The following is a 14559-nucleotide window of genomic DNA, read 5'->3' as shown; positions in this document are numbered from 1 at the left end:
TGTTTTTAGACGGAAGCGGGAGAGATTTTTACCCGTTTGGTTCCCCATCTTCTACTCTCAATACCAATTTCCTTCACCAGTGGTGCAGGGTGACTGCAGTGTGCACTGTCTACCAGTGGCGGCGCCAGTCGAGTTGCCGCCTCTCAGTGCCGGAGACCCAGGCTCAATCCTGATCTTGGCAGCTGTCTGTGTGGAGTATGCATGTTCCCCCTGTGACTGCGTGGGTTTACTCCCACATCCCGAAGATACGCAGGGTTTGTAGGTTAATTGGACATCTGCTGCAGGCACTCCGTAAAAAGCATTTTATCGGGATGCGCCACAGCATGGTTTGGGAAATGGCTCCGTCCAACGCTGCAAGAAATTGCAGACAATTGTGTACGCAGCCCAGACTATCGCACAAACCAACCTTCCTTTCATTGACTCCATCTACACTTCACGCTGCCTCGACAAGGCTACCAGCATAATCAAGGACCAGTCTCATCCTCTTCTCCCCTCTCCCATCAGGCAAGAGGCACAGAAATGTGCAAGTGCACATCTCCAGATTCAGGGATAGTTTCTTCCCAGCTGTTATCAGGCAACTGAACCATCCTACAAAACAACTACAGGGCGGTCCTTAGATGCTGATTGGAGACCTTCGGACTATCTTTAATTGGACTTTACTGGGCTTTATCGTGCATTAAACGTTGTTCCCTTTATCGGGTATCCGTACCCTGTGGACGGCTCAATTTTAATCATGTACAGCCTTTCCACTGACTGGATGGCGTGCAACAAAAAGCTTTTCATTGTACCTTGGTACACGAGAAAATAAACTAAACTGCCACAAGTGCGTAAAAGTGGGACAACACAGAACTAGTGTGAACGGGTAATCAATGGTTGGCGCGGACTGGATGGGCTGAAAGGTCAAAATTCGATTCCAAATGTTTTTCTTGTCTTTTCCAGTCATCGTATCTGATGAGTTCAGCATTGGTGGACAAGGATAGGGCAATTCCCCAAGTGGCAAAGCTTCTACTCTCCACCAATCCGGATGTACAGAAAACAGCTGTTTCATTGTTGAACAACGTGTCAAGGCACAGTAATCTTCAGCCACAATTAGGTAAGGCAGATGCTTATCAAACTGTCTCCCAAAAAGGCAACTGACTCTCCAGTCAATTGACTGTACCTACCAAAACTGCGGTAATGTTCCTCCACAGATGATTCCAACTATTTAATCTGCATTTAATCTACAAACCTGTATGTCTTTGGATTGTGGGAGGAAACTGGAGCTCCCAGAGAAATCCCGCGCATGTCATGGGGAGAGCATACAAACTCCGTACACACAGCGCCCATACCCAGGTTCGAACCTGGGTCTCTGTAGTTGTAAGGCAGCAACTCTACCACTGCACCACCCTGTTGTCCTTATTGAAATTGAAATAATGTTATTTTAAGTGACGCAGTGGAATGCCGATTAGCATTGAGAAGCTGCAGAAATTGTGCTTGATACTGACTTTGGGAGTGTGGAGTCTGTACGTTCTGTGATCGCATGGGTTCTCCATGCATAGTTTCCTCCATGCATGCTTACGGTTTTGCTGATTGGTAAATTAATTGGCTACAATCAATGTGAGGTTATCCACTTTGGTGGAAAGAACAGGAAGGCAGATTATTATCTGAATGGTGTCAAGTTAGGAAATGGGCTGGGTGTCCTTGTTCAAAGTGGACCATGCAGGTACAGCAGACAGTGAAGAAACCTAATGGTATGTTGGCCTTTATGACAAGAGGAGTTGAGTATAGGAGCAACAAGGTCCTTCTGCAGTTGTACAAGGCCCTAGTGAGACGGCACCTGGAGTACTGTATGCAGTTTTGGTCTCCAAATTTGAGGAAGGATATTCTTGCTATTGAGGGCATGCAGCGTAGGTTCACTAGGTTAATTCCCAGAATGGCGGGACTGTCGTACATTGAAAGACTGGGGCGACTAGGGTTGTATACGCTGGAATTTAGGATGAGAGGGGATCTTATTGAAACATCAACAACCAACAAACATCAACAAAACTTTATTGTCACTCGGCACAACACCGAACAAAATTTCAGTAGTCACACAAAACACAGCAAAAAAGAAAAGAACACAGGACACCCGACCCCAACACAAACATCCATCACAGTGACTCCAAACACCCCCTCACTGTGATGGAGGCAACAAAACTTCCCCTCTCCTCCCCCCGCACCCACGGACAGACAGCTCGACCCCCACCGATGCAACCGACACGCACAGCCCCTGCAAGGGCACGGAAGGCCCCCCGGCCGAGCCGCACCGGGCACCGAAACGTCCCGCAGCCGCACCGGGCGATGTTAAGTCCAGCGGCCGAGCCGCACCGGGCACTGAAACGTCCCGCGGCCGAGCCGCGCCGGCGATGTTAAGTCCCGCAGCCGAGCCGCACCGGGCACTGAAACGTCCCGCGGCCGAGCCGCGCCGGCGATGTTAAGTCCCGCAGCCGCGCCGGGCACTGAAACGTCCCGCAGCCGAGCCGCACCGGGCACTGAAACGTCCCGCGGCCGAGCCGCGCCGGCGATGTTAAGTCCAGCGGCCGAGCCGCGCCGGGCGATGGAAGGCCCCGCGGGCGAGCTGCGCCCCGGGGAAGAGACCCAACAAAAGAAAGGTTTTCTCCCCCCCCCCACATACCCACCCCCCCCCCACACACCCACTCCCCCCCCACACATACACAGCCAAAAACAGAAACAAAAACCATCCCAACACCGACACAAACAAAAAAAAGAAAAAAAGACAAACAGACTGCCAGAGAACCGCAGCCGTTAGGCGCAGCCAACTCCTCCCATATATGATTATTAAAGGATTGGACACATTAGAGGCAGGAAACATGTTCCCAATGTTGGGGGAGTCCAGGACCAGGGGCCACAGTTTAAAAATAAGGGGTAAGCCATTTAGAACGGAGATGAGGAAAAACTTTTTCAGTCAGAGAGTTGTAAATCTGTGGAATTCTCTGCCTCAGAAGGCAGTGGAGGCCATTTCTCTGGATGCTTTCAAGAGGGAGCTAGATGGAGCTCTTAAGGATAGCGGAGTCAGGTTACAAGGAAATAAATCGCAAAATGAGACTGATAGGAATGCACTGGGAGATTCAATGGGCTGAATGGTCTCCTAACATCTTTGCTGTCAGGAGGGTTCTTGAAAATCATCTTGATTCTCTTCTCTTTGTTCTAGATATATCATGTTCAAATGGTGTTATTCTAAGAATAGACATAGAAACATAGAAAATAGGTGCAGGAGTAGGCCATTCGGCCCTTCGAGCCTGCACCGCCATTCAATATGATCATGTCTGATCATCCAACTCAGTATCCCGTACCTGCCTTCTCTCCATACCCCCTGATCCCTTTAGCAAAAAGGGCCACATCTAACTCCCTCTTAAATATAGCCAATGAACTGGCCTCAACTACCTTCTGTGGCAGAGAATTCCACAGACTCACCACTCTCAGTGTGAAGAAATGTTTTCTCATCTCGGTCCTAAAAGACTTCCCCCTTATCCTTAAGCTGTGACCCCTGGTTCTGGACTCCCCCAACATCGGGAACAATCTTCCCGCATCTAGCCTGTCCAACCCCTTAAGAATTTTATATGTTTCTATAAGATCCCCCCTCAGTCTTCTAAATTCCAGCGAGTACAAGACTTATTATAAATGTGATTTCAGTATGAAACAACTTATTTAGAACCTAGTAGTGGTTCTCCAATATATTAATAATATCGGCTGATTCTCATACCTGATGGTGGACCACAAATATCGCTGACAGAGAAGGTTTTTGTATTCTAATCTTCGTATTGTAAGTGTTTTTGCAGTAATCAGTAAATGTTAGCAGTAGCGCAGTGGTGTAGTGCATAGAGCTGCTGCCTCTCAGCACCAAAGACCCAGGTTCGATCCCTGCCTCGGGTGCTGCCTGTGTGCAGTTTGCTCATTTTCCCTGTGACCACGTGTTTCGTCTAGGTGCTCCGGTTTCCTCCCACATCCCAAAGACCTGCAGTTTGTCGGTTCATTAGCCTATGTAAAATAGGCCTCAGTGGTTGAGAAAGTGCGATAACATGGAACGAGTGTAAGCTAAGCGAAACTAAACTAAACATAGCACAAAAAGTAAGGAAATTTGTGTTTGGTAGATTATTTCTTTGTTGTAACAATGATTCTTGGCAATAAATCTTATACCGTTGGAAAGCCTGTTTATTTCCCTTTTAAATGGTGCCACATTTGTAAGGAACATGCATTTGTGGGATGAGCAGCAGAGCTGAGTATATGGGTTGCGCCCATGAAAAATTTGCCAAATCTTCTCTGCCGATGCCAAACAGCTTATTTTGCCATTGACTCTTGTTCGGTGTTGTTTGGTGGATTGGATGATTGAAGTCTGAAGAAACAAGACATATTGGCAATTTAACAATTTATTCATTTAATAAGCAGGAGCCACAGTAGCGTGTGGAAGAACCATACACAGCCACAACAGCCTGGCACCTCCTCCTCATGCTGGTCACCAGCCTGGTCACACACTGTTGTGGGATGGCATCCCATTCTTGTCAGCACCTGGGGGTACCAGAAGCTCAAAACAAGAGTTAATAGCAACAGCTGTTTGGCATTGGCAGAGAAGATTTGGCAAATTTTTCATGGGCGTAACCCATATACTCAGCTCTGCTGCTCATCCCACAAATGCATGTTCCTTACAAATGTGGCACCATTTAAAAGGGAAATAAACAGGCTTTCCAACGGTATAAGATTTATTGCTAAGAAGCATTGTTACAACAAAGAAATAATCTACCAAACACAAATTTCCTTACTTTTTGTGCTATGTTTATATAATGAGCCTGGGCTGGAGACAGGTCCAGACACGAAACGTCACCTATTATTTTTCCTCCCGAGATGCTGCCTGGCCCACTGAATTACTCCAGCATTTTGTGTCTATCTTTGGTATAAACTAGCATCTGCAGTTCTTTGTTTCTTAACTAAACTAAACATGTGCGCGTGAAATGCACTTTAATGTCAACCTTTTAAAAATGGCCGAATGTTACGTAGTTTATTTGTTATTGTAACCATGGCTGTTAGTTTAATGCAGGTCCGCTGATGATTTTTCAGCACCCTTGGTTCCAGAGCCTTGCTGTATTATCAGTTCTGCCAGTAACAGAGGTCACGGCCTTGGGGGCAATAGACAATAGGTGCAGGAGGAGGCCATTCGGCCCTTCGAGCCAGCACCGCCTTTCAATGTGATCATGGCTGATCATTCTCAATCAGTACCCCGTTCCTGCCTTCTCCCCATACCCCCTGACTCCGCTATCCTTAAGAGCTCTATCTAGCTCTCTCTTGAATGCATTCAGAGAATTGGCCTCCACTGCCTTCTGAGGCAGAGAATTCCACAGATTCACTACTCTCTGACTGAAAAAGTTTTTCCTCATCTCAGTTCTAAATGGCCTGAGATACCGGCCCAAGATACCGGCCCACAAACACGGCCTCTGAGGTCGGCTATGGGAACGGCTCTGCTGGCTTCCAGAGCCCTGGCCGCAGGGGGCAAATTCGACCCGCTGATCAGCGTGGTAGTCCCAACGAGGTCATGATTGGCCACCTCACCTTGCCTTGGCACCACATTTTCAGGGGGACATCTGGGGGAGGGGGGGGATTTCAAGTGCACTCTCGCAATTTTGTCACGATTAAAGGAGGTTCCTTACCAACAGTTGCTGGAAAATCGGTGGTGGACGTAGAGTGATAGTCCTACAGCGTGGAAACAGGCCCTTCAGTCCAACGTGCCCACACTGGCCAACATGTTCCATCTACATTAGTCCCACCTGCCTGCGTTATCCCTCTGAACCTGTCCTATCCGAGTACCTGGCTAAATGTTTCTTAAACATTGCGAGAGTATCTGCCTCAACTACCTCCTCTGGCAGCTTGTCCCATAAGCCCACCACCGTTTTGTGTGAATCTGTATGTTATTTCAAAATAGGTTAAGTATTTTAACAGTCTTTTAATATTCCTCAGCTTCTCAGACGTTGCCATACCTAGCACGGCTTCTCCCTAGTGCAGGCAGTTCTGCCACGTCTTCGGACGACACCATCGCTTCAGCCTGTAACATCATGCGAAATCTGGTTCCCAAAAATACCACCTTGGCCAAAACTGTGCTGCAGGGCTCCATGTTGAAAAACCTGATTCATCTCAGCAGATCCAGGTACCAGTTCAATATTTATCCACAACTGTTGCCAAATCGTCCAAGCTGCTGTTTAAAATTTTCATTGTATCGCTGCCTATTAAAAGTTTCAAATTTGAATGACTCACCGAAAATAGTAAAGATTCTCAAATATGAAATAACAAAGGGCGACACGGTGGCGCAGCGGTAGAGTTGCTGCCTTACCGCGCCGGAGACCCAGGTTTGATCGTGACTGCAGGTGCTGTCTGTATGGAGTTTGTACATTCTCCTCATGACCGTGTGGGTTTTCTTCGGGTGCTCTGGTTTCCTCCCATAATCCAAAGACAAAAATAAAAATAAAATAGAATAGAATAGAATAGCCTTTCCGTCCGAAGCAATCAAAATAACCAACACACTCACAAAACCAACATAAAACAAAAAACATCCATCACAGTGAGTCTCCTCCAGTCACCTCCTCACTGTGATGAAAGGCCAGAATGTCTTTCTCTTCCCTGCTGTCTTCTCCCGCGGTCAGGCTGTTGAAATTGCCACGTCGGGGCAGTCGGGGCTCCCGACATTGAAGCCCCCGCCGGGCGGCGAAAATCCCGCGGCCTATTGCAGGCCGCGCCGGACGGTGAAGGTCCGCAGCGGGCCGACCCAAGCCCCACGATTCGGGGCGGGCGAAGACGCTGCCAGAGCTCCCGAGGTCGGCCCGCACCCAGGGACCTGCGAGCATCTGATGCCCACGCGGCCCGCGGCCGAAGCCTCCGGAGCCTCTGAAGGTGAGTCGCAGCCGCACTCGCAGCGCCACCACAGCCTCCGAAGGCAGCCAGCTCCGCAGTGATAAGTCAGGTCCGCGGGCTCTGCGAACCAGAGCCCAGGTGGTCCCAGGTGGAGGCCGCCAGCTCCAGGTGCATAGCCGATGGTAGGTCGCAGCGGGAACGGAGACACAATCCAGAAAAAAGGTCGCGTCTCCGTTCGGAAGAGACTCCGTATGGAATTTTTAATAGTTTCACCCCCCCCCCCCCCACACATAGCACACAACCACATAAAAACACTACATCACATCCAAACACTACAATTAAGACCAAAAAACCCCACAAAAGACAAACGGACTACAGGCGAGCCGCAGCTGCTGCGCAGTGCCGCCACTTCCTGGCCCTGTCATGCATCACATTGTGATATATTTGTTTAGTGCAGTGTATCATTGGCTGCTTCTTGTCATGGCATGTCTTGCCACTAAACAAACAGCATCTGTTTCTGAATTGCAACTGGTTACGTATCTGCAGTAAAAATGATCACAAAGTACTGGAGTAATTCGGTGGGTCAGGCAGTCTGACTCGCTAAGTTACTCCAGCACTCTGTGTTTTTTGGGAAACCATAATCTGCAGTTCCTTCTGATTTACTTTACTTTTACTTTTTGACTTCTCCAACTTCAGATAGTTCCTCTGTCCCTCTCTTCCCCTCCCCCTTCCCAGATCTCCCTCTATCTTCCTGTCTCCACCTATATCCTCCCTTTCTCCCGCCCCCCTGACATCAGTCTGAAGAAGGGTCTCGACCCGAAACGTCGCCCATTCCTTCTCTCCCGAGATGCTGCCTGACCTGCTGAGTTACTCCAGCATTTTGTGGATAAACACTTTACTTTAGAGATACAGTGCAGAAACTGCCCTTTGGCCCACCTGTTCCTCACTGACCGGCGATCACCCCGTACACTAGCACTAACCTACACACTAGGGACAAATTACAACTTTACCAAAGTTAATCAACCTACAAACCTTTATGTCTTTGGAGTGTGGAATGAAACTGGAGCACCCAGAGAAAACCCATGCAGGTCACGGGGAGAACATGCAAGCTCCCTACAGACAGTACCCAATGTTTGAATCGAACCCGGGTCTCTGGCGCTGTAGGGCAGCAACTATACTGCAGTGCCACTGTACTGCTGTTTTTACAGGAGAGGTGCAGCTGGAAAAGACAGGTAATAGGTGGATACAGGTGAGGGAGGGGGGGGGGGGGGGGTTGGCAGATGGGTGGAGATAGTGATGAAGGCTAGAGGTGAAAAGGAGACGAGGAAAGAAGGGGAGGAGTGAAATGTCAATCCAGAAGGAGAGAGATGAGATGGAGAGAGAGAGGAAAGGAAAATGGGGGAAACAGGAGATGGGGGGGTAAGTGGGGTGTGGGAGATGAGCGTGCAGGAGAGGGGCAGAGAGAGAGGGGGCTAGGGGATTCTTTTACTCCTCCTCTTGTTATCTGACACCCTTTTGTCTCCTTTTCACCTCTAGCCTTTGTCACTTACTCTACCCATCTGCCGGTCACGCCTCCACCTCCCATCCTCCTCCACCTGTATCCACCTATCACTTCACCCCTCTTTTCCACATTTCTACCCTCCACTCCATCAGTCTGAGGAAAGGTCCTGACCGATACATTGTCTGACCTCTTCCTTCCGTCGATGCTGCCTGACCCACTGAGTTCCTCCAGCACTTTGTTGATCGCTCAAAATTCCAGCATCTGCAGTCTCTTGTGTCTCCACCGTGTATTGTCAACAGACACTTGAAACACAAATTGCAGATGTACATCTGGTCCCAATGTAAACCAGATTAATAAAGTTTAATAATGCACTGAATGTTACTCCCTTTATCCTGTATCTGTGCACGATGGATGGCTTGGTTGTAATCATGTGTAGTCTTTTCATTGACTAGACAGCACACAACAACTGCTGACTTTTATTATTTTTCACTGTACCTTAGTACACGTGACAATAATAAAAATTAAATAGAATTGAGATTTTTTTTTTTTAATTCATTTTCGCACACTGCACTGCAGAATGCATGCAAATATAGCGTTTTTGATCACAACTGTCTATATGCAAGTTCCTCCATATATTAATTAATTTACTGTTCATATTTTTTATAGTACAAATCCTGCATCTGGTAAAGCTGCCTGCCTTTTCCTGTATGAAATGTGGAACCAGAAAGATCTACACAGTTTTCTCAGAAAGGTACGCGTTGTTCTTTGACGGCACTTCATTACTGTTTAACACTTGCATGAGTGTTAATTTGCTTTGCATGCCACTTCATGTTGTGAATGTACAGTGATATGTACACAAATGGCTGACGCATCCAGTTAGTCTTTCAATTTCAGAGGACAGTGAACTCCAATGGTGCATGCTTTTATTTTCCTCAGGGGGTGAGTTTTCATTGTTATCTTATAGAAACTTACAAAATTCTTAAGGGGTTGGACAGGCTAGATGCAGGAAGATTGTTCCCGATGTTGGGGAAGTCCAGAACAAGGGGTCACAGTTTAAGGATAAGGGGGAAGTCTTTTAGGACCGAGATGAGAAAGTTTTTTTTCACAAAGAGAGTGGTGAATCTGTGGAATTCTCTGCCACAGAAGGTAGTTGAGGCCAGTTCATTGGCTATATTTAAGAGGGAGTTAGATGTGGCCCTTGTGGCTAAAGGGATCAGGGGGTGTGGAGAGAAGGCAGGTACGGGATACTGAGTTGGATGATCAGCCATGATCATATTGAATGGCGGTGCAGGCTCGAAGGGCCGAATGGCCTACTCCTGCACCTATTTTCTATGTTTCTATTCTCAGCATTTATAACGTGTAGCCATTGCTCTGAACATGTGGTGCTGACTTTTATTCTTAAATCGAAGGTATTTATTCACAAAATGCTGGAGTAACTCAGCAGGTCAGGCAGCATCTCGAGAGAGAGAGAGAAGGAATGGGCGACGTTTCGGGTCGAGACCCTTCTGGGACCCTTCTGGGTCTCGACCCGAAACGTCGCTCATTCCTTCTCTCCCGAGATGCTGCCTGACCTGCTGAGTTACTCCAGCATTTTGTGAATAAATACCTTCGATTTGTACCAGCATCTGCAGTTATTTTCTTATATTTATTCTTAAATCAGTCGATTTTTGAAGGAGTGTGTGCTGCATTTTCGTAAGTTCAAATGTTCCAGGAGCAGAATTAGGACATTCGGCCCATCGTTTACTTCCCACATTCAATCATGGCTGATCGACCTTTCCTTCTTGACCCCATTCTCCTGCCCACACTCGGACATCCGTACTAGTCAACAATCTGTCAATCTCATCCATTGACTTGGCCTCCACAGCCTTCTGTGGCAATGAATACATGTAAAATACAGGCACCTCACGCTTTATTTGGGTGGTTTCGGGCTTGCAAAAATAACGCGTAAATCAAACATATGGGAGGCAGCACACATTGGAAAAAGCCAGATTCCATTAAACATAAAACCTAATAGCTGCAGATGATCATTTGTTTTTTATTTATGTTAAGCAAAACTGATCTTACACGGTAACTTTGAAAACTGATGTATAAGTTTACCAGGTATAAATCTGAGCTCGTTATTCCAAAATTAGAATTGTGTAAATCAAAAGTTGGTAGTAATTAGACAAGCTTGTTTTTCTAAAAACGCATAAATCAAGCACGCGCAAGATACAAGGTTCCTGCACCCGGTCAGGTCTCGACTGATGAGACAGCCGGGTGGCTGTTCCTCAGATGTTCAGATTCAGGGGCTATAACTGAGGATAATGGGAATGCCATTTAGAACTGACATCAGGGGAAGATTAGTGTTAACAAGGACAAGCAGATGCTGGTTTATACCAAAAGTAGACACAAAGTGCTGGAGTAACTCAGTGGATCAGGCAGCATCTCTGGAGAAAAAGGATGTGTTATGTTTCGGGTCGCGCCCATCCTTTCTCTCCATAGATGCTGCCTGACCCGCTGAATAACTCAAGCACTTTATGTCTATAGGGAGAAGATAATTCACCCATGGGTGGTGAATGTCTTGGACAGAAGGTAGTGAAGGAGGTAGAATTATTTTCTTAAAGCTAAATGGACCATGGGAGGGGGTTTGGGGGGAGTGGGAAGAGGGTACTGAACTAGATGAGCAGCCATGATCATATTGACTGGTGGAGCCAGATCCAAGCACTGTACGACTGAATTAGCTCTCATTTTAGCAGCCTCGGTAAGGATTCATTGGGTTGATCAACAATGTTTAAACTTGTATTAACACAATGTACTTTTGTTTGTACATTTGTGTTTCAACAGGAAGGATTTGCAAAGAAAGACTTTGTAAATAATTTAACATCAGCTGCAGTCAAAGTGGCTCAGCAGAATGTCATGAGTGGCCTAGGCAAAAGGTTCATGATGTGAAATAACAGGTAATTAAGAAATAATGCATTTTCACTGGTTTTGAATTGAAATGTGCTCTGTTGCAGATGTGTCCCTGATAAATGGGAACATGGAATAGCATAGGAACAAGCCTCTGGCCCACAGCCAAGAAGGCGCGACATGATGGCGCAGCGGTAGTGCTGCTGCCTTGCAGCACCGGAGACCCGGGTTCGATCCTGACTATGGGTGCTGTCTATATGGAGTTTGTACGGTCTCCCTGTGACCTCGTGGGTTTTCCCCGGGTGCTCAGGTTTCCTCCCACACTTCAAATACATACAGGTTTGTAGGTTCATTGGCTCTGGTATGAGTTGTAAATTATCCCTAGTGCGTAGGTTAGTGTTAGTGTATGGGGTGATCGCGGACAATATGCCGAAGGGCCTGTTTCCGTGCTGCATCTCTAAACTAAACCAAATTGAAATATCTTTCAAGTCCAAAATACCTGTTTAAATTTCAAAACATCAATATAACTCCCTTATGGCCAGTTAACAATTTCTTCCCTTTATTTCTCCCGTTTGTTCATTGTCGATGTCTCTGCCTCTGCTTGTAAACAAATGTCATCGAGTTCAAGGGATGGCTCTTAAAGTGAAAGTAATTTTAAGGAAACAAGCATGACTTGTCCAAATGTGCTGGCTCGAGTGACAAGGACTGGGCAATGATTGTTACCATTTATTTACTCTGCACTGAACCAACATTTTACAGTTTGATTCCTTTTCGGCCATTTTTTTTAAGCAAATACAAAGGGAACATTGCCTGAGCTTTGGACTCCTAGGTTGCCACGTGAGGCTCCACTGGAATATCTCAACTAAAATTAATATTATTAGTGCACCAATCTTTTCTCAAGCCTTTCTTTCAGACACACAAGTTCAGTAGAAAGACTTTTTTCATTCTTTTATCCGTCAGCAGCGACCCATCAGAGCTTTCCCCTGACTTTTGTTTACTCTCATTAATCTACCCAATGACAAATGGATTAAAAAACCTGAGTGATTATCCATTTGTGTCCTTGTGTTGCTGTTTCATGTAAAAGTTTACATGCACATCAGCCAAGGTTAGCCCCGCCCGCAAATCAGAAGTCAACTGATCGGATAAGGAAGATAAACACGAAGTGCTGGAGTAACACAGCGGGTTAGGCAGCATCTCTAATCTCAGTGATGTTTTGGGATGGAACCCTTCTTCAGACTGAAAATAGTGGGGGAGGGGAGGATCTAGAGGTAGGTAGGAAAAGGCCAGCACATCAGGGTAGCAACAGGTGACCAAGGAATTATGGAACCCATAATGGTCCATTGTTGACTGGGGCAGTGGTGATCAAGTCTGGGTTTAAACATGGTGGTAGAGCTGGGGGGCAATAGGAATCACAGAGGGGGAGCAGTGGGAGAGGGTTTCACAAAAACATCTGTTGGAGAGAGAAGGAGAACTTCTTCAAAGTCGGCATACCTTGAGGCAGTGGAGCAGACAAAATGTGCAGGAAGGAACTGCAGGTAGACACAAAATGCTGGAGTAACTCAGCAGGACAGGAGCATCTCTGGACAAAAGGTAAGGGTGATGTTTTGGGTCGAAAACCTTCTGGTCTTCTGGTTCAGACCAAGACCTGGAGGTGCTGGTTCATACCAAAGATAAGCACAAAATGCTGGAGTAACTCAGTGCGGACACAGGGGATAAGGAGATACACTACCAGCCTTGAGCCTCGTGTGCGGTTGAATTTTTGAATGGAGGGGCCCTCATGCTGACCATGAGTTGGCTGTACAATTACAACATCTTTTCAAATGTCAAAACATTTCCAGCCAAATATGTTTTTTTTAATTAAATAGATAAAGAATGATGGTTGGTGTGCACCCTAACTAACACCACAAGGATTTGGGATGATCAAACTTTTAGTTCATGGAGGCCTCTGAGATTTTTTTAATATGTCATTAATTTCCAATAGTTTAATATTTAGATAACAAAACAGCTTTACTGCACTATCAGTTGTGTTTAAACATACATATTTGAAGCATTTTTTGCTGTGAACTGTTTTGGCAAATATTCATGATTAATATGTTGTTATCTTGAATAAGGACACCATAAGTTAATTGACTGCAATTGAAAGAATCAATTTTATTTCCCAGGCGATTTGTTTCCCGAACGATTCTTCAACAAAGTTCCAGTAACGTGGAATGAACACTGAAAAAGATTAAAACCTCATGGGTTTACAGTGGGGCGAGAGAACCTTTAAAAACAATAGCAATCTATTTTTTAACTTTTGCTTTAGTTTCTAGAATTGTGTTGCAGGCTCACAGTTCAAAATGTACTGTGTGAGTTTGGAGTAGCAAATCTCAGTAATTTTAACATGGTCTTTAGAGCATCTTTTCATCTAAGATCAGAGCCATCAGCTAATACTTTAGGGTGTTGTTCTCTCTGGGGTATATTGGATGCCAATATGTTCATATCTTGAGAAGATGTGTCTAAAATAATTTCAGCTAATTGTGTCAATAGCTCAATAATAAAAAACTAAGTTTAATTTTTTTATGTACTTAAATGTGGCAGATAGCTCAGATTAGTAAAAAAATAATAATTTTATTGTATATCAGTAATCAACAATTTAATATTTGCTTCTGAAAACATTGCTTAAGAATGCTGGAATAAGGAATTGCCATAGACAGATATGGCAGTCGAAATTCTATGCCTTACAATGATCTCATTGTAATTCAAAACTACCAAATGATATAGCAACTTTTTTGATATTTGTGGCTTTGTTCGATCTAATGTTTGCTTTTGATAGAAACATCACACCTATACTTTGGACTTTAGAGATACAGAGCGGAAACAGACTCTTCGGCTCACCGAGTCTGTGCCGACCAGTGATCACTCCGTACAATAACACTATTCTACACACTAGGGACAAATTTACCATTTTTACTGAAGCCAATCAACCTACGAACTTGTATGTCTTTGGAGTGTGGGAGGAAACCAGAGCACCTGGAAAAAAAACCCACGCGGTCACAGGAAGAACGTAGAAGCTCCGTGAAGACAGCAGCCCTAGTCAGGATCTAACCTGGGTCTCTGGCGCTGTAAGGCAGCAGCCCTGTGCTGCCCTGCACACTGCATTGCATGATTAGGAAATGTTCATTTTTAAAACTGCTATGTTAAAAAATCACCCGAAATACACATTTGTCAGGTTTGTAGCTTCGTAACATTTTGATTTCTGTGGGATTACCATACCACAGGAAGATAGTTCAGTACGAGTGGAATTCTTTGGAAAAACG

The 14559-nt window shown here is 45.7% G+C and overlaps 1 protein-coding gene across 1 annotated transcript in view; it reads left to right on the top strand.

Annotated features, from left to right (window-relative positions):
• The window catches only part of LOC144605273 (plakophilin-1-like), a 47023-nt gene extending 33195 nt beyond the window's left edge, over positions 1-13828 (top strand). The window contains exons 10-14 of the mRNA XM_078420371.1: positions 940-1093; positions 5986-6172; positions 9041-9125; positions 11198-11310; positions 13423-13828. Coding sequence (XP_078276497.1) covers positions 940-1093; positions 5986-6172; positions 9041-9125; positions 11198-11302 — 531 coding nt within the window. The 3' untranslated portion in view covers positions 11303-11310; positions 13423-13828. The remainder of the gene's footprint in view (positions 1-939; positions 1094-5985; positions 6173-9040; positions 9126-11197; positions 11311-13422) is intronic.
• Positions 13829-14559: the final 731 nt, after the last annotated feature.

This window comes from Rhinoraja longicauda, chromosome 24 (assembly GCF_053455715.1).
Source record: "Rhinoraja longicauda isolate Sanriku21f chromosome 24, sRhiLon1.1, whole genome shotgun sequence".
In the NCBI taxonomy this organism is placed as follows: domain Eukaryota; kingdom Metazoa; phylum Chordata; class Chondrichthyes; order Rajiformes; family Arhynchobatidae; genus Rhinoraja; species Rhinoraja longicauda.
The sequence above is the reverse complement of the archived record's forward strand: the minus strand, read 5'-3'. Positions and strand labels throughout refer to the sequence as shown.